The sequence below is a fragment of the Chenopodium quinoa genome, unplaced genomic scaffold (assembly GCF_001683475.1).
Source record: "Chenopodium quinoa cultivar QQ74 unplaced genomic scaffold, ASM168347v1, whole genome shotgun sequence".
NCBI lineage: Eukaryota > Viridiplantae > Streptophyta > Magnoliopsida > Caryophyllales > Amaranthaceae > Chenopodium > Chenopodium quinoa.
This window is the reverse complement of record NW_018743574.1, coordinates 824,331-845,518: the sequence shown is the minus strand read 5'-3', so window position 1 is coordinate 845,518 and position 21,188 is coordinate 824,331. Positions and strand designations below refer to the sequence as shown.

At 36.1% G+C, this 21,188-nt stretch overlaps 2 protein-coding genes and 2 pseudogenes across 2 annotated transcripts; 3 read left to right on the top strand and 1 right to left on the bottom strand.

Annotated features, from left to right (window-relative positions):
• Positions 1-544: 544 nt before the first annotated feature.
• Positions 545-3,054, top strand: LOC110681733 (putative wall-associated receptor kinase-like 11). The gene is made up of 2 exons (XM_021857860.1): positions 545-680; positions 1,685-3,054. The coding sequence occupies exons 1-2, from the start codon at positions 545-547 to the stop codon at positions 3,052-3,054; spliced, it is 1,506 nt and encodes a 501-aa protein (XP_021713552.1).
• A 10,040-nt stretch (positions 3,055-13,094) lies between these two features.
• On the top strand, positions 13,095-14,597 carry LOC110681732 (annotated as a pseudogene).
• An 839-nt stretch (positions 14,598-15,436) lies between these two features.
• LOC110681731 lies at positions 15,437-19,691 on the top strand (annotated as a pseudogene).
• A 93-nt stretch (positions 19,692-19,784) lies between these two features.
• On the bottom strand, positions 19,785-20,469 carry LOC110681850. The gene has a single exon (XM_021857987.1). The coding sequence runs from the start codon at positions 20,202-20,204 to the stop codon at positions 19,995-19,997; it is 210 nt and encodes a 69-aa protein (XP_021713679.1). The 5' UTR covers positions 20,205-20,469; the 3' UTR covers positions 19,785-19,994.
• Between the last annotated feature and the right edge of the window lie 719 nt (positions 20,470-21,188).

Sequence of the window (21,188 nt, the reverse complement as noted above, 5' to 3'; positions counted from 1 at the left end):
GACTTTCCGGAAGAGTTGCTAATGGCGGCTACAACGGTATCCCAACTTCTAGGCAACGATGACAACAAGATCAAGGCCCTCACTTCATCATCAAACTTAATCTCAACCGAAGCTAGTTGAGAGATTATTGAATTGAATTCATTTATATGTTTGGGGGCGGAACCACTATCATTCATCTCAATTTCAAACAAACGACGCATCAAGAACACCTTGTTCATAGCCGATGGCTTCTCATACATATTGGACAATGCTTTGATCACACCAACCGTCGTTGTCACACCTTTGACATTGTAAGCAACACTCTTAGCCAATGTCAATCTAATCACTCCAAGGGCTTGTCTATCCAATACTTTCCACTCCTCTTCCTTCATACCCGATGGTTTACTAGTAAGGGGAAAATATAGGTTCTTTTGATACAAATAGTCCTCTATTTGCATCTTCCAAAACCCAAAATCCTTCCCATCAAACTTCTCAATTCTCAACTTGCCTTCTTCCATTGCAAATCAAACACACAAAGTTCACAATAGGTTTTCAACAACAAAGAATGCAACTTGACACCCAAGACTCAAACTTTGAACACCTAAAGTTCCAAACTTTGAAACTCAATCACAATTTCAAGTTTAACACAAACCCTAAATCATCAAAACACCAAAGATTCAACCTTGGCTCTGGTACCAATTGTAAGGATTAAAGTGTTCAACTAACTTGCAATCAACCCACAATAGCAATGAACAAACAAGCATAACAATCAAGAACAACTTTGAAGGAATTAAAGCAAGTAAAAGGAAGACAATGTTACCGTGGGAAAACCCGAGAACCGGGAGAAAAAACCCACCCTTGCACTATGGAGTAATATTGATGATGAATGAACTCAAGAATTACAAGCATGAATTGTATAGAATTCAAATGCTCCTCACAAACCCTCTCAAAACCTCTCTATGTGTTTAAATGTTTGTGAATAATCAACAAAGAGGCTTAGAAAAGGTATATATAGTCTAGGTAGAAAATACAATCCAACGGCTAAGATTAAAGCAAATCGCACAAGCCGAAAACGAAGCGACGAAATAGGGAGCAGGGAGGTTCGGCCGAACCTACCCAGAGTTCGGTCGAACCTGGGGTGGTTCGGTCGAACCTCCTTGGGTTTGGTCACTCCTCCTCTAGAAATGAAAACTGGTGCACCTACTGACTTAAAACCGGGTTCGACCGAACTTTTCACAAGTTTGGTCGAACTTTAACAATAAGGCAGCTTCTATGCAATCTCCTTATGTCTCCATGTATTTATCTATCTCCACACTAATCCTAACAGGAAGAATGGAACTTCTTGTGTTAATTCCTTACTAAGAGTAGCTGAATATACGTTTGCAGTCTTGGGATCGCTATTTTTGCCTCCAATTGGGTGGTGGTTATATCTTGTAAAGGAATGTTAGGTGAAGGAAGACTTTACCAAAAACAAAAATGAGAGGGGTATTTTGGTAAAGTGAAATTTATAACCCAAAACCCCTTTCACTTTATATATAGAAATATAGAATTATAGTGAATTTTTATGCATGATAAATCATAGTTGGTAAATATTTATCATCAAAATCAAAATGTAACAAATAAAAAGAAATTGATGTAGTAATTGATTATTGGTTCGTTTCCTAACTAAATAAAGCTCTTGCTTGGTATAAATTCCTCTATGCAGACATTGATGAGTGTGCAGATATTACAAGTACCAGATGCTCTGAAACTTGTATAAACACTCCAGGTGGCTACAATTGCTCTTGTCCAAAAGGATATCATGGAGATGGTTGGCTGAATGGAACTTCTTGTGTTAGAGATTCCGTATCGGATCATCCGAATGTAGCTGTATATGTGAGTGCAACTTTGGGATCGCTACTCTTGCCTCCAATTGGTTGGTGGTTATTCATAGTGATCAGAAAAAGAAAGGCTATCAAGCAAAAAGCTAGAAACTTTCAAAAAAATGGTGGTTTATTGTTGCAACATCGTATGTCATCTGATGAACATATAGTAGAAAGAACACATTTCTTCACCATTGACGAGTTGGAGAAAGCCACTGACCACTTTAATGAGAGTAGGATACTTGGACGAGGAGGCCAAGGTATTGTTTATAAAGGAATGTTAGGTGAAGGGAGACTTATTGCCGTAAAAAAGTCTAAGACATTGAATGAAAGCCAACAAGCAGATTTTATTAATGAAGTGGTTATCATGTCTCAAATAATTCATAGGAATATAGTCAGGTTACTCGGGTGTTGTTTGGAATCGAAAGTCCCGTTACTAGTGTATGAGTTTGTCCCAAATGGAACACTTTTTAATCATCTACATCATCTTAATGAAGAGTTTCCAATCACATGGAGAATGCGCCTACAAATTGCTTCCGATTTAGCTGGAGCGCTTGCTTATCTACATTCCTTTTCTTATGTTCCTATACTACATAGGGATATCAAATCTTCCAACATTCTCTTGGATGATAAGTATAGGGCAAAGCTATCGGATTTTGGGTTATCAAAAAGTGTGGCTCCTGATCAAACCCATGTAACTACTCGTGTTATGGGAACATTTGGTTATTTGGATCCTGAATATTCCCAGACTCACCGATATACCGAGAAGAGTGATGTTTACAGTTTTGGTGTGGTCCTTGTTGAGCTTATAACTGGACAAAAGGCAATACGTGCTATAAGTGATCAAGATAGAAGTTTGGTGTCATGGTTTCTTTCTCATATGGAAAACTCTCAATTCCTTGACATGGTGGACCCTCAATCGGTAAAGGAAAGTTTGAAGGAAGAGATTTACACTATTGCTGATCTTGCAACACGATGCTTGAATCCGAAAGGTACGAGAAGACCCACTATGAAAGAAGTTCTATTAGTACTAGGGACAGAAGAGTCGCCCCAAACTAATGTAGTAGAAAAAAACTCACAATTCGAGCAAGTGTTAGATGCTGGAACAACTAACAACTCATACCATGAAAATGTTGCAACTTCCTCCACATTTAGTATGGATACACGTTATTGTCAATCAGCTGAACTGTCTTTATTATTCAATCCCAGATGATGTAGATATTTTTAGTAGTTTAGTTTGGTTATAAACCCTTGCTATAAGTTACTCTACATAACTTTATGTATCATTAGTTTATAGTACCTTATTTGTCACATATCAAATATGTTGAGATGTTATGCTCAGGCCTTGTATTGTTAAGAACTACCTTCTTTTTCCAAATATCTTACTTTACACCTTTTTTTTTTTTTAAGGTTTCCAACGCATGTATTGACTGTCAATATGTTTGATATTGTATGATTTAAAAATAATATGTCATATAACATTAGTTGATGTGATGAAAATGCACAGCTTGATAATTCTAAAAGGAACGGAACACACATGATAAAGTTTAGATAGATATTTATAATAATAGTGAATCTTTACCATCACACACTACTTGAGTGTAAAGAACTTAAAAAAACAAAGGTAGTATTTGAACTGACTATATATGGTTAGAGAAGTTAATTTAACGAAGAGCAACTAATTACAATGGTGAATCTAGCTATGAAATGTATTTACCTCGTAGCTGAAGATAGACCAACCATGAAGGAAGTGGCCCTTGAGCTCGATAGTAGGATTAGGAATCAAAATAGGCATCCTTGGCCGATCAGAACGATCAAAATGAAACAAGCAATTTAACAAATCAAAATGATGTTTACCCGATTCCCACAAATGCAAATTATAACGCTACTAATCCAAGCACGCGGCGAAAACTTCACATCTGGACAATATACAACGCAAATAGATATGATTAACGAAATAAATCTCCCTTGTTAATGCTAAGATAAACCAAATAATATTGAATCACCCTCGCATATAGATGTTTTTGTTGCTCTTTGTTGTTTCCTATATATAAAATCATAAAGTTTAAATATCCAAAATTATATAATAGCAAAAAACATTATACAACCTCATCAAGAGTAAAGAGACAAGTCCTTTGTTCCACCAAAATTAATAGTCCGGCCCCATTAAACTTTATATCACAATAATCAATCTATAAACACTCTTTTTACAAAGTATATATTTTGCTTTTAGCTTTATATTGTTGTTTTTAATCATCTTTACAGGGCTATTATAGTAGCCTTGTAAAAGACTAAATTCGAACAATATATGAATGAAAATCAACAAACATAATGGATTAAACAAAAATAAAGTAAAAAATTTAACATATTATGAGTCTATATAAGGTATTATGAGTCTCTAAGCCCCTAACTACTTTCATTTAACTATTTATCAAGTACTAATATACTACTTTGTTGATAGTGATTATTAATGAGTTCATACAATATATTAATTGAATACATATCTTCATTTTTTTTTCTCTTAATTAAGTGTACTTAAATTCTATCTACTCCATTTCTTTATTTATGTTTTCATTTAATAGATTACCATTTATTAATTATGTCATGTGTGACTAAGTTTAAAACTTTATTTATATACACAAAGTACATTTATAACAATAAGATTGATTATAAAAAGTTGTGTTTATTTTTTGGAAAATTTGCAAATTGCAGCCATTTAAAGTTCGTATTTTGCAAATTGCAGTCATTTAAATTTTTTTTTTGCAAATTGCAGCCCAAAAGTTCGTATAAATTATAAATTGCAGCCCGATTCAATTTTTTCATCGATTTACATGTTGAAAAAACCTCGCTTAAGGTTTGGTTTGTGCGGTTTGGAAAAATACGGTTTGGTTTCGATTTTTTGGGAAATACGGTTTGCGTTTTTGTAAAAATTAGAAATATATTTTGTAAACCCTAAAAATATATTTCTAATTTTTAATTGTTTTACAAAATATATTTCTAATTTTTACAAAATATATTAACATTTACAAAATATATTTCTAATTTTTACAAAATATATTAAAAATTTGTAAAGTAAACAATATGGAAATATATATGAGTACTTTTAGTACTATTTGACTTTTCACAGTTTTCAATATTCGTCTTAAAAATAATATCTTCATTTTTTCATAAAAGATTATAAAAAAATTGATTTCAATAAATTTACAATAGGATGAATCCAACAAGCTAGTTAGATCCCACATAATTATATTATCTCTTTTTACAACTATTGATTTATTGCTCAATAATTATAAAGTAGGACTTTTTTTTACCCATTATGGATGCTCTAGATTACTGAGAAATAATAGTCAAAATTGGTAAAATTTGACTCAAATATTGGCAAAGAGGCAAAAACAAATTGGGACGGAAAAAGTATAAAACAACATTTTTATTAATTATATATAAGTAAAAAGATAAGTCATTTATAATGTGTAAATAATGTAACAATATTTGTCACATAAAAAATAATGAATAGTGAGGAAATCATCAAATCTCCTTTTCAAAAAGCTTGGCTGACTCAAGTGAATGTATCTCAATTATTGCACACTGTACTATAAAGTTTGTTGGCTGGTTTACAAATACTAGTTTCATGCCTCTTTGTGTATGGTTTCTCAATTCACATTATTCTAAAAAAAAAACATAACTCAAGACACATTCTCATAAGCCATAAATAAAAACCAAAAAACTTTATAAAAAAAATGTTCGAGGTAAGAAGCTTTAGCTTGTGTCTCCTTTTGCCACTGGTATGGTTGGGTTTAGCCAGTGTTAGTTTGGCCACCAATAACATTTCCAAGCCCGGTTGCCGACGTAGCTGCGGAAACGTAACTATTCCGTACCCGTTTGGTATCGGTTACGGTAAAGACGGGGCATTATGTTCCTTGAATGAATACTACAACATAGTTTGCAACAAGACATTTAGTCCTCCAAAACCCTTTCTGAATTACAGTAACTATATTGAGGTCCTTGAGATAACCACTGAGGGACGCTTGCTAAGAGCGTTGTGGCAGCTACGATCTACAAACAAGGAAAACTTGTCAAGTCAACTCCAGTGTATGCAGCAGACACAGATCTAACTGACTATCCACTGGTTATATCCGACACCAAAAACAAGCTTTTCGCGATTGGTTGTGATGATTATGCCGTACTTGGCACTGTTTGGGCCTCTAAGGGATCTAGTTTCAGAAGCGGGTGCATTGTAGGGTGTAGCAATGTATCAGCGGTTATAAACGGGTCGCTTTCATAGGGGATCCGAGAAAATTCAAGTTCAAAAGCGCTGACCTTAGTGACCCTGATTTCGTCACCAAACCACAGACAGTGTTCCGGTGGTGCTTGAATGGACTCTTTGGGATGATACGAGTAATTCGGCAGCGACTTGTGAGATAGCTAAGAAAAACTTGTCCACATATGCTTGTCTCAATAAAACCAACTGCCACGATTACAATGGTCCCGGTCGGGGATACACATGCAGTTGTCTTCCTGGTTATCAGGGTAATCCGTATCTCGGATGTACAGGTCAGTTACTACTAACTACATACTGTACTTCCTCTGTTTTTTCAGTTGCGCCAAATTCATCACTTTGAGCACTTCATGAAATGGGAAATTTTAATTGAATCATCAAGCGAACATGATGATTACTAAATAATTAGTTTTGTTAAAAAAATATTTTTTTATCATTGTAATACCCCTTATGATTACTTTAAAGGAGCATATTCCTACTTTTCTAGATACTTTTCAGTTAAGCGTGCTTGGCTGGGAATAGTAGTCTTAAAATATGAGTAAAATGTGTTGGAAGGATTTGTGTTGGTTTATAAGGACAATTGATAGCCCTTAATGTGCATTTTGTTTCGTGACAATATCCTCCACCCTAATTTGTTTGGGGTCGGGGTGTTACAATCATTCCATAATCAGAATATTAAAATATGACACATGTTAAAATTATTACGGAGTATTTTGTGAAAAAAGAAAGCAAATAATAGGTAGTCGCATTTAAATATTCTATTAATATGCAATTTTAATGTTTTATGAAGCCAAAAAAATAAGGAAAGTTTAAACTAGTTATCAATTCAATCAAATAAGAAGATTGTGATCAATAGATAAACAATGTTTTTATTATGTTAGTAAAATACATTAATATTACTTTCTTCATTTATAATTATTGCACTAATTGCCTTAGCTTTTAAGGAAATTCACACAAGTTAATTACACCATATCCATTTTTAAAAGTTCCTAAAAAAATATCCATTTTTTAAAATAAAATATTTATGTTCACATTACAGATATCCAATATGTTCTACCTCTATATTGCAATAATGTTAAATTAGGTTTAAAGTATTCTCTGTATTTCTCATTTATATAAACAGCCACATACAAAAGTATATATAGAGTAGGATACTTGGAGGGCAAGTCCAAGATAACCTAAAGATAATCACAAAATATATTCACAATATTTATCTTTCCTAATACCCCCCTCAAGTTGGAGAGTACGGATCTCGGACACCCAACTTGCGAAGTAGAAACTGAAATTTAGCTTTTCCCAAAGCTTTTGTAAAAATGTCAGCCAACTGAACCGTCGTAGGAACGTACGAAGGTATAATCGTCCCATCTGTAATTGCATCTCGAACAAAATGACAATCCGACTCAATGTGTTTTGTTCGCTCATGAAACACTGGATTCTGCGCAATATATAACGCAAACTGACTATCACAATAAAGGTGCATCCCATTCTCATGTCGAACACCTAAATCTCCAAGTAGTCGCTTCAACCACTTTAATTCACAAGTCGTTGCATTCATACAACGATATTCTGCTTCTGACGAAGAAAGAGCCACCGTAGGCTGCTTCTTGGTTTTCTATGACACTGGAGACAAGCCAAGAAGCACAAACCAACCACTTAAGGATCGTCTGGAGAGAGGACAACCTGCCCAATCTGAATCACACCAACCTTCTAACTGTAATGCACTATCAGATCTCAATAAAATACCCTGTCCCGAACTCTTCTTTAAATATCTAACAACTCGCAAAGCTGCTTCCCAATGATCAATCCTGGGTTTCTGCATAAACTGTGACAAAATGTGTACAGAATATGCTAAATCGGGTCTCGTAACAGACAGATAAATTAGTCGCCCTATGAGGTGACGATATTTCTCAATGTCATGAAAATACTCTCCCTGGGATAATGCTAACTTGTGATTTTGTTCCATAGGGAACTCTGCAGGTTTAGCATCAAGCAAGCCAGCCTCAGTAATTATATCCAGTGCATACTTCCTCTGGCAAATAAAAATTCCCTGTTTATTCCGGGCTACCTCTAGCCCCAAAAAATATTTCAACACTCCAAGGTCTTTCATCTTGAAACAATCTCCCAAATATGATTCAAAACTGAGCATAGCATTTTTATCATTGCCTGCAACAATTAAATCATCTACATATACTAACACATTAAGCTGAATTTTACCCTTTGTCAGAGTAAACAAAGAATAATCATAATATGACTGTTTAAAGCCATAATTTTTCAAAGTTGTAGCAAGCTTTGCAAACCAGCACCGAGGGGCTTGTTTAAGCCCGTACAATGATTTCTGCATCCTGCAAACTTTGTTAGAATTATCTTTCTCAAAACCAGGGGGAAGTCACCATGAAGAAATGCATTATGAACGTCCATTTGATAAAATTCCCAATTTTTCACTGCCGCTACTGCAAGAAAGGTTCGAACAGTCACCATTTTTGCCACTGGAGCAAATGTTTCATTGTAGTCTAATCCTTCAACCTGATGATTGCCAAATATGACTAATCTTGCTTTTAATCTCTGCAAATTCCCATGCTCATCGTATTTTTCTTTGTACACCCACTTGCTTCCAAGTGCCTTTTTACCCGGTGGTAGCTTCTCTAGTACCCAAGTACCCTGTTCTTCAAGTGCCTGTATTCCATTGCCTTCCTCCAACCCTCGTGTTTCATAGCCTCCTTGAAACTTTTGGGTTCATTTCCTCCCGTAATGGCAGGAATATATGTTCTATGCTTCACAGAAAACCGGTGAGAATCAATAAAATGTGTTATAGGGTAAACAGTACCTGAGGAAAGTGATGTCGCAGGTGAACTCTGAGATGATGTAGATGGACTTATATTTCGGATCGTGTGTGTCACAAAGTCACGATGCTTCACATTCGGAAATTTTTGTCTCATGCCTTTACCCAAGGCCTCGGTGTCCCTTGTTGCATTACAATCTATCTCACACTGCCCATTTTGAGCTTCTAGACGCTGCTATTCTACCTCGGTTTGCGTGCTGCAATCACCCCCTTCTCCCTCGGTTTGCGTGCTGCCAGCACCCCCAGCAGCCCCCTGCTGTGTGCTACCAGCACCCCCATCAGCTCCAGCAGCCGCAGATGATGCAGCGTGCTGGTAAGGGAGGTTGGCAGTCTCCTCCGCGACCTCCCTGCGGTCTGGAGCTGCCTGCCGCAGGTGGGTTGTGGTGCTTGCTGCCTCCCTTTCCACCCCCGTATCTTCACTCACACACTCCCCCTCCATCATGACGCACCACTCATCATCACTACCCCCAACATCTCCACCACTCACACTCACCTTTATAGACTTCTCACTAGGAGCAATAAAAGGAAAGTCGGTCTCAAAAAATTTCACAAGTTTCCAAGTTGTACACCTTCCATCCCTTTTTCCCGAAAGGATATCCGAGAAACACACACCTCCTACTACAACTTGCAAATTTATCACCCTTACTCTTCAAATTATATGCATAGCACAAGCACCCAAACACCCGAATATACTCATATGAAGGTGTTTTGCCAAATAAAATTTCACAAGGAGTCTTATAATTAAGCAATCTAGAGGGAATTCTATTAATTAAATGACATGCCGCTTGCACACACTCCCCCCAAAATTTATAGGCAAATTTGCTTGAAATCTAAGGGCTCTAGCAACATTTAAAATATGTTGATGTTTTCTCTCGACACGCCCATTTTGTTGAGCTGTGCCCACACATGAAGTCTCAAAGTAAATGCCATTGTCAAAAAAATACTCTTTCAACGAATTGAATTCCGTACCATTATCACTACGAACCACTTTAATTTCTTGAGAAAATTGACGTCTAACAATAGCTACAAAATTATGAAACATATACTCAACTTCCGTTTTATTATTTAATAAATAAATCCACACACTCCTAGAAAAGTCATCTACGATAGTTAAAAAATAGTGAGCACCACAAGACGATGGTGTCTTGTAAGGCCCCCATAAATCTAAATGGACTAGTTCGAAAATACGACTAGCTTTATTTTGACTCAAAGGAAAACTACTCCTATGTTGTTTTGCCCTAGGGCATACATCACATGAATTAAATTTTCTACGACTATGACTCACAAACGGAAGTTGTTGAAGTACTTTTCCCGAAGGATGCCCTAACCGTTGATGCCACAACTTTGTCGACCCATCCACCTTTATCTTCAAAGTCTTCACCGTAGGAACACCCCGGAAATAGTAAAGTCCATCTACTCGTTCACCCGCTCCAATCACCTTCCTCGTCGTTAGGTCTTGTATAACACAAAGTTTATTAGTAAATTGCATTACACAATTCGATTCATCACATAATTGAGTCGTTGAAATTAAATTGCAATTTAATTGAGGCACATAAAGAACACTTTTAAGGATTAAGCCTCCTTGCAATGTCACCGATCCCAATTTAGAAGCATTTGCATAATTTCCATTCGGCAATCCCACCGGATAATGGCTCACATTTGATGCATTCATCAATAAAGAAACATCACAAGTCACATGGTTTGAGGCACCGGTGTCAATAATCCAACCCATATCTTGCTTACGGTGAAGCTTGGGTTTAATGGAGTTCAAGTGATCGAGTAACAGCTGAATTTGGGCCGATGAAATTCCAGCAAGAGCTGCCCCGTCTGAGGCAGTTGCGGCAGCAGCTTGTGAAGGCTGCGAGAGCTGCTGCCCACTAGTCTTGTTTACTCGAGCAGGAGGCGCACCACCCCTCCTGCCCCTGCCACATGTCCGTCCTCCACCGCGGCCAGCCGAGCCTCCACCACGACCTGGTCCACGCCCACCACGTGGACGATCTCCCCACCAATCCGGAAAGCCGTGGAGTTGAAAGCAACCCGACTCATCGTGACCTTCCCTATTACAGTGAGCACAAAATTTATCACTACTTTCACCACGAGGCTTTTGCCCTTGCAACTTGAAGGCCACCGCATTACTTCGATCATCAGTAGGGGCATTCACATCCCCTCCCCGCAAGCGCTTAGCCTGGATGGCCTGTTGATATGCCTTGTCTACCGTCGGCAAAGGTTCTTGGGCTAGAAGTTGAGCCCTTAAAGTCGCATAAGCGGAGTCTAAACCGATCAGAAAATGATGAATAAAATCATCTTGCCTCAATTTCTCCACTTGCTGCACAATGTCACATGTGCACTTCCCGCACTTACACTCCGGCACCGAAACATAAGTGGTTAATTCATTCTAAATCTTTGACATCCTGCCAAAGTAAACAGAAATCAGTTCTGTTTTCCCTTGCTTGCAATCTGTCAAGGCCGTCTTCAATTGACAGACCCGAGTTCCACTCACAACACAAAATCGATTACGAAGATTATCCCAGAGCAACTTCGCATCATCATAATCACCTAGAGTCGACCGGACAATTGGATCCAAGGTATTAGATAACCAAGACACCAACATAGAATGTACAACCACCCAATCCTCAATTTTCTCAGAGTCACTCGGCTTTGCAACCGAGCCATCGATAAAGCCAAACTTCCGCTTAGCCTTCAAAGTCGTCCTCACAGCTCTAGCCCATTCATCATAATTGTCTCCCCGTAATTGAATCGGAGTGATGACATTACCTGGCCCGTCACTTGAACCTAGGTGAAAGGTCAAGTCGACCTTCGATTTTCCCCCATCTCCCCCTTGCATCTCTTAATCTCACGCAATAAATTAATTAAAAAAAATAATTTATGAAAATCAGTCAAAGAACTCACAGTCACGAACAAAATTTATGAAAAATAATGATCGGAAAAATTTTTGTGGATCTCACAAGGCTATTGATACCATGTTAAATTAGGTTTAAAAGTATTCTCTGTATTTCTCATTTATATAAACGGCCACATACAAAAGTATATATAGAGTAGGATACTTGGAGGGCAAGTCCAAGATAACCTAAAGATAATCACAAAATATATTCACAATATTTATCTTTCCTAATAAACAATAAAATAACGCGAAAAATATTATATAGTTTTATGTGAATGGGGTAAGGACTAAGGAGTGATAAATGTAGAAATTTTCTATGTTATAAAAGTAATAAAGGAAAAGTAGAGAGATTATAAAAAATAAAAAAAAAATTAAAAAATAATACATAAAAAATAAAATATATTATAATAGAAAGTTGGAACATTTAAAAAAAAAAAAAGAAATATGGCATTTGAATAATTTGACGAGAACCAAGGTTTAAATGAAACTAGAAACTAATCTAGGTCCTTAAATCATGTTAATTGAACAGTCCACATGCTTCCAGTGTTATTAATGGCATTTTTGTAATATTTCAGCTTTATAAAGTAGTTTTCAATTTCATTTCTACAAAGTAATGAAAAATTAGTAAAAATAAATAAAAAAAATAGTTATAAAATAAATGAAATTGTCATAAAAGTGAGAAAAACTGCAAATCGGTTTAAAAAGCTGCGGAATTGCAAAAATGTCATCAATGAGCACGGAGAAGTAGAGAACACCTTATGTGTCCGATTATAATAACCTAAGGGCCTAGATTAGTTCTTAATTTTCATTTTAACCTTAGGTTTTCACATGATCTCAATAAATGAGCTTTATATATATACGAAGTATATATTGAGTTTTTTTAGGAAACCCCATTTTATCTTCATGATATGTAAAGTTCGTCTATCTAGTAGTGTTTATGTGAATAAATTAATTAAAAAAATCTAAGCTCTAGGCATTTTCATAAATAAATCACTATCTATGGAATTTACATTTAATAAAAATTAAAGTTGTTGGCTTATTTAGGTAAATGTCACTAATAGATAAACTTTTTTGTTTATTTATTATGAAGATAAACTTGTAATTTTCTCGAATTTTCATTATCAAATTTTGTAAATATTTATTATACGAAGTAAAAGTCAAGAAGAAAAATAATAAAAATAACCGAAGAAATAGCAAATGATTGGTTCAATTCCTATTTAACGCTATTGGTATAAATTACTCGCAGATATAGATGAGTGTGCACAAAGCAACAATTGCTCTTTTGGACCTAGTTGTACAAACACTCCGGGTAGCTACAATTGTTATTGTCCAACTGGATATATTGGAGATGGTTGGCTGAATGGAACTTCAACTTCTTGTGTTAAAGATCATGTAACGGATCGTCCAAATGTAGCTGTAAATGTGAGTGCTACTTTGGGATCGCTACTTTTTCCTCCAATTGGTTGGTGGTTATACATAGTGATCAAAAAAAGAAAGGCTATCAAGAAAAAAGCGAGAAACTTTGAGAAAAATGGTGGTTTATTGTTGCAACATCGTATGTCGTCCGATGAACGCATTGTAGAAAGAACATACTTCTTCACCATCGATGAGTTGGAGAAAGCCACTAGGGTACTTGAACAAGGAGGACAAGGTACTGTTTATAAAGGAATGTTAGGTGAAGGGAGACTTGTTGCCATAAAAAAGTCTAAGACATTGAAGGATAGCCAACAAGAAGACTTCATCAATGAAGTGGTTATCATGTCTCAAATAATCCATAGGAGTATAGTCAAGTTCCTAGGATGTTGCTTGGAATCGGAAGTTCCTTTACTAGTTTATGAGTTTATTCCCAACGGGACTCTTTTCAATCATCTCCATAATCTAAATGAAGAGTTTCCTATCAATTGGAGAATGCGCCTGCAAATAGCTTTCCGATTTACCTGGGGCACTTGCTTATTTACATTCCTTTTCTAATGTTCCCATCCTTCATAGGGACATTAAATCTTCAAACATCCTTTTGGATGATAAGTATAGGGCAAAGTTATCGGATTTTGGGCTATCTAAAAATGTGGCTCCCGATCAAACCCATGTAACCACTCGTGTTATGGGAACATTTGGTTATTTGGATCCTGAATATTTCCAAACTCAGCAATATACTGAGAAGAGTGATGTTTACAGTTTTGGTGTGGTCCTTGTTGAACTTTTAACAGGACAACAAGCTAAACGTGCTGTAAGTGAACAAGATAGAAGTTTGGTGTCATGGTTTCTTTCTCATATGGAAAACTCTCAATTCCTTGACATAGTGGATCCTCAATTGATAAACGAGGGCTCGAAGGAAGAGGTTTACACTATTGCTGATCTTGCAATGCGATGTCTGGATCATAAAGGTAAGAGAAGACCCACTATGAAAGAAGTTCTTATAGTACTAGAGACAGGAGAATCACATAATTTCAAATTGCCCGAAACCAGAGAAGTACAAATGAGCCCAAAAGTTGATGAGCAAGTAGTGTTGGCTGCTGGAACAACTAAAAGTTCATTCCATGACAATGTTGCAACTTCCTCCACATCTAGCATGGAAACGCGTTATTCTCGTTCAGCTGATATGTCTTTATAGTATCTTTAATAAGTAGATGGTCTTATATCCATACAATAAGTTGATCAGGGATGACTATTTAATTTGTGTATCATAGTAATGTTTTAATTTTCTTATTTTCACAGATCAAATAAATCTGTGGAGTTTTTACGTTTAAGTCATGTTTCTGCAAATGCAACTTGTTAGCACATTTATCAAACATTGCAATTCACTTCTCCAAACCAAATAATTGATTGAATATTGTTTGCTTTTTCGATTTCTTTCAGCGAAAAATTAAACTTGGGAGCGAAGTATCGAGTGAGAAATAAGAAATGAGAGGGAAAAAGGAAAGGAAGGTATTATGTGGGGCCCATATGACATTATAAGGTGGTTGAGAGCCAATTAGGTGGGAACTTTTGGTGTTTAACTAAAAAGTTAGTGGTAATTTTCAAAAAAAAAAAAAATAGTAGGTGGTAATTGTTAAAATAGAAACAATAGTAGGTGGTAATTGTTAAAATAGAAACAATAGTAGGTGGTAATTGTCAAAATTTCCAAAATATGCAGGATGGTAGTATTATGTAAGTAATATGAAGTCATGAAAGAAGTATATACGGAAATAGAATTTAAACTACAACTACGTATGGAAGTTGTAATTAAACAAACAAGACTACAAATGGATGGAGACAATAACTATAGTGTGAGTTTAATGACACCCAGTGATATGGATGAACCTTAGTAATGAGTAACGCCCTGATAAGTGATAAGTGGACTAAATTATTTCATTGAAAGTCTATTTATACTGCGTGTGCGTTGTGCCAACAAGGTACTACTAAGCTCATTAACTAGTACACTTCGTAAGCATAAAATCGTTCACTGCATCCTATGTTTAAGTGTTTTTGTAGTCACAATTCTTGACATAAAGATAAGCCTTTAACAAACATTAAGAATGTTTGAGATACGAGTTTATTTTCGGTACCTCTTGTCATGGCTCTGGTTAATGAGCTTAGCCATGACCACTTTCGCCACCACTACTAGCCTTATTTCGAAACCTGGTTGCCCAAGTAAGTGTGGTCACATTACCGTGCCTTACCCATTTGGTATCGGCCTAAATTGTAACACTTCCTATGATCCTCCAAAACCATTCTTAGGCAAGAGTAATTTGGAGGTCATGGACATATCGGAAGCCAGATGCGAATCAGGACCTTTATTGCAACTAGTTGCTACCAAAGTGGGAAGGTTATGAAATCCGTAATAGCAATGATAGGCCTCAACTCCTTGCCACTTGTGTTTTCAGACACTGCGAATAAGTTCACTGTCGTTGGTTGCGATGATGTTTCTGTGATCCAAGCCCAAGGTAGCCTTGGGCGATCCTTCACAAGTGGGTGTGTTGCAGTATGTTCTAAGCCACAACAAGTGCTAAATGGGTCGTGTTCAGGAACCGGTTGCTGCCAAACATCCATACCAAAAGGATTGAAAGCATTCTACATAAGCGCGGTAAGCTTAAGCAATCACACTAATGTGTCCTTTAATCCATGTAGCTATGCTTTCTTAGCAGAACAAGACAAGTTCAGCTTCAACGTCTCTGACCTTTCCGACCTTACATTCGTGGAAAGAACACTTGACAATGTTCCGGTTGTGCTCCAATGGGTGGTAGGAGTTCGTCAAACCTGTCTTCAAGCTCAGAAGAAGTTATCTTCTTATGCTTGCCATCAAAATACCAACTGCACTGATTTTGATATTGCTACAGCTGGAGGATACCGTTGCAATTGTCTTCCTGGCTATGACGGTAACCCTTATCTTACCCCTGGATGTACAGGTCCCTTTCTACTTCCTTCCTTTTCATTAATCAATTTGATGTGCAGTACAAGCCTATATATTTATGGTTGAAGTCAACATGAGTTTCTTGTCCAATCGTCCTACATACATCAACCAAAATATACATTCACAGGAGAATGATGTAGACGTAATTTGATCTCATATCTTAAATACCACCATTATACTCCTATATATTAATCCCCCTCTGTTATTGATTGTGTAACCAACTAGTACTCCCTCCGTGTTTTTTTAAGTGATACATATTGACCGGCACATAGTTTTAGGCAATTTAATTGACTTAAATAAAATAAGAGGTAAGTGGGGTAGTGGAGTATTAAAAAATTGTTAAAGAAAGATAATGGGGTTAATAGTTTATTGAAAAGTAATGAATGTGAGAGGAAAGATATAATAAAAATGTAGTAGTGGGTTTGGGTGGGGGCCATGAGAGGAAAGATATATAATATTTTAATGTATTGTTTTGCCAAAAAAGTGCAAAAAAAGGAAATGTATCACTTAAAAAATCACGGCCGAAAATGGAAAATGTATCACTTAAAAAAACACGGAGGGAATACAAAATATGTTAGAAAGTCACTACTACAAAAGTCACATCTTACACCTTATATATGTATGTGTCACGTTGCACTCATGCTTCCTTGGATATAAATGCAGTGGCACACGACAAGTTGAAATCTTCTATTAATTATTCAAAAATTTAATTTTCATAGGTTTGGATTGAAATAAGGTGGATAATTATCAATAAACTTTTAAGACCATCTCCATTAAATTAAGGGCTCGGGTAGGGCTCATGAAGAGTGAGTGTTATAAAAACGAGTCAACAATTTAATAGCAATGATATACAAAGTTAATAAATGTAAAATAATACCGTGAGATTTATGCAAGTGAAAATAGTCTAGAGATAAATAAATGGGTGGTAAAGAGCAAACTCAAAACAATTTAAAAGTTAAAGGGATAAATTTCTTATAACAAATTAATCAAGTAATTAGGATTCTTAAAAAAAAAGTAGGCCAAGTAAAATAGAATATAAATAATAAAAAGTCTTTAATTAAAATGTACTGTAGGACATAAAGGCTTTCCAAATTTGTAAATTGATGAGCCTCACAAATAATGATTTAATATCAATTGACCACTACTAATGACACGCTTACTGACTTAGATATAGGTACGACACTATACCTGTAACTCTGTAAGTTCAACATCGTCAAAACAATCAAACTGTGTGATAGACTTGATATAGGCACGACACTATACATGTAAGTTCAACATAATCAAAAGACTTAAATTTTACCCTTTTGATGGAGAATTACTAGAACGTATCATATTGTCAATTTTCCATAAACAAACGAGTTTTCCCATATATTGACACCCATGACACCTAAACTTTTTTACTCGTATTTTGCAGATATTGATGAGTGTGGAGCTCCAACCAATTTATGCTCTCATATTTGTAGCAACACCAAAGGCAGCTACATATGCTCATGTCCTAAAGGATATTTGGGTGATGGTTTAAACAACGGCACTGCCTGTTATAGCATTCACTCATCACTATTTGCTACCAGGTTCAGTTTATGTAAGTTCCCTCTCAGTCTCTCAGTATTCTTAGCTATATGGATTCACTACCTTATTCTTTATAAAATTTTGCTACATAGCAATGCCGTTAGAAATATTAAGCATTTTGGCTAATAGTTATGCTCGTGTAAAGCCCTAGTGGCCTAGCCTTGCTGGTTGCCGTAGTTAAGAAAAACCTCTGCAATAATTTTTACAGACTAAACGGAACTTCAATTGCAACTTTAATTAAACAGTTATGAAATTTCATTATTAAATCCCAATGTAACTTTTGCCTGAAATTGTTGTGCAGGCATGAGCTTTGGATTATTGTTCTTGCTCATATTAGCAAGTTGGATATATTTTACCATCAGGAGATCGAAATTAATTAGAATGAGGGAGAAATTTTTTGAGCAAAATGGAGGATTATTATTCAGGCAACAACTTTTTCAAACCGGAGGAACTAGGATTCATCCAATATATTTTCTGCTGATGAACTAAAAGCCGCAACAAATAACTACAATGAAGATCGTATTTTGGGTAGAGGTGGTTATGGTACAGTATTCAAGGGAAATCTAAAGATGGTCGCGAAGTTGCAATAAAAAAATCAAGAGTGGCTGATCAAACTCAAGTTGAGCAATTCATCAACGAAGTGGTTATTCTGACACAGATTAACCATCGAAATGTCGTAAAACTCTTAGGCTGTTGTCTGGAAACAGAGGTTCCTTTGCTCGTATATGAGTTCATCTCAAATGGTACTCTCTTTGAGCATATCCATCAAACTAAGGGTGGCATATCTTGGCTTACTTGGGGAAATTGCATTAGAATTGCTGCAGAGGCTGCTGATGCACTAGCATATCTACATTCAGCCGCTTCAATACCAATAATTCATAGAGATGTTAAATCCACCAACATATTATTAGATGAAAACTACACAGCAAAAATATCTGATTTTGGCGCCTCTAGGCTGGTACCGATGGATCAAACTCGGGTGACAACATTAGTTCAAGGAAAATTGGGATATTTAGATCCAGAGTACTTCCATACAAGCCAGCTTACAGAGAAAAGCGATGTTTATAGCTTAGGAGTTGTTCTTGCTGAGCTGATTACCAAAGAAAAACCTCTCTCCTTGGACAGGAAAATGGAAGAGAGAAATTAGGCAGCATACTTTGTCTTGGCAATAAAAGAAGACCACTTGATGGAAATCCTAGACTCTCAGTTAGTGAAGGAAGCAAGCAAAGAGCAGCTAGTTACAATGGCTAAACTAGTAAAGGAATGTCTAAACGTCGAGCATGAAGATAGGCCGACAATGAAGGAAGTGGCTGTTAAATTAGAGGGACTGAAGAAGCATCCTTTGGTGAAGCAGAACTACATTCAGACAACTGACATAATCGACCAGGATCTATATCCCGTGCCCTCGAATGGCAATAACGAATATGCAGGAAGTTCAGAGTTCTATGGACAGAATTCGATGCAAATGCATCTCATCTCCGAAATGAACCATCCTCGTTAGCACTTACATCATGCCACAAGTCTCAAATTTGTTGCATCTTATTCTTTGCTATAATTAAGCTCAGTAATAGACAGTAAAACAATTGCATTTTAAATAGGCCACATTCCTATCCAAATTTAGATCCTCAATTCATTTTAATAAATAATCTTACACCATGAGTTCAACCCGTGAGCCGTGGACGGAGTTTTATTGCCATGGACATTGACTCGAAGAATTACGAGTTTAGTTAATTTACATACAAATTCATAATCATTGCTCGCTAAATGCCATAAGCGATTTAGCGAGCAAGTAGTAATTAATCGAAACATTTGTAAATCGGCAGTGCACATCTAATTCCTAAAGAATTACGAGTACTTTGTTTTAGCAACTAAATCGAATCCCAATATGATTGCAAAGAAAAAAGCTTGAAAAAAAAAAGGGAGGAATAAAGAAGGAAAAACAAAAGGCGAGAAATGCAAAGTAACGCTAAAAAAGAACCCAATCTTTAGCCATTTGCTTTTTTTTTTTTTTTTTTCATTAATAATTCTACAAATTAAATTGAACAACAACCAAAAAAGAGCAATCATTGCTCAAGAGTCTGATTAATTGATTAATTAAGCAGTAAATTAGAAAATTACAAACCCAAAATACAAATTATTTAAATATGAAAGCAAATTGAAGATTAAGAAGCGTTAGATCAGCCAGTATAGATGTGAATACGAACGGCGAGGATGAAAATAGTGTAAAGACCAAAGAAAATAAGAGTATGAATAAAGATGGCTTTGCCGTTAGTCTTCATACCTCCAAACTCAACAGATCGGTTGTAACCCGGTAACTGAAACAGTAATCCCGGTGACAATAACACGAATAGTACCACTCCTACTAGTACTGGTGCCCAATCTGCCATTCTCTCTCTTCTATTATTCTTCCCGGTTACCGGTTACTTTGACGGGGTCCACTTACCCTGTTTAAGGAAATTAAAAAGTTTTTTGGATTTTTGGGTGGTTTTCTGGAATAGTCGGTGAAGGAGGAGAGAAAAAGGAGTGAGAAAATTAAGGGAGTGGAAAAGAGAGGACTTGAGAAGTGTGTAGTGTTTTTATTAGAGTAAAGAAAAATGGAGGAGTGTAATGTGAGTGTCAAAGTCAATTGTCTTGGAACTTGGAAGTGGTTAAGGATGGAAATATCCGATCATCTGGTCCATCTGCTTTATTAAACGGGTGAAAAATCCAGTTTATATGGATGAGAGGCAGGTGACGGGTGAATCGGGTGATGGATCGAGTCGGATTCGGGTGGTGGTTAATCTCATCCGTCACTCATCCATCCATTCGTTTAATATTATAAATATTCTTATTTTTTAAACATAAATATAAATATCTTATACATATATAATATTTGCATATTATAATTTGTATGGTACGATTATATTTTATTTTTTATGTTAATATTTGACATATCACAATTATTTTAATATTAAAGGGTCAAAATAGTTTTCTCAAGTTTTTTATCTAAAATTAATTTTTATTCACCCACCCGTTAATCGCCTTAATTTAGAAACTCATTCAAATTATACTAATTTGGGTGTTTAGATTGAGTTTTATTAGGTTCGATTAAGTAGAATCTATTAAAATTTTGAGTCACGCTGAACTTGACTTTTTTCTTTTGGGGCAAGGAAAAGAACTCTATCAAACAGAAACCTGTCACAATTCACAAGTTAATGAGCTAAGCACCTTAAAAGTGGGGGGCAAAGGAAATGGTAAGGATATCCCCACCCCAAAGTGTCTCTATTGGGGTTCGATCCCCCACTAGGCCAAGCTTTGCATGGTACAAAATACTTGTACTTGATTTGATTACTACGTAGTCCCTCCATCTCTTAATCGTATGCCCATTTCTT

Coding starts and splice junctions, on each gene's coding strand:
- LOC110681850 (XM_021857987.1), bottom strand. CDS start 20,204: ATGGCAGATTGGGCACCAGTACTAGTAGGAGTGGTACTATTCGTGTTA.
- LOC110681733 (XM_021857860.1), top strand. CDS start 545: ATGCAACTTGACACCCAAGACTCAAACTTTGAACACCTAAAGTTCCAA. Junction 681..1,684: donor CCTTGGCTCTGGTACCAATT/GTAAGGATTAAA, acceptor TCCTCTATGCAG/ACATTGATGAGTGTGCAGAT.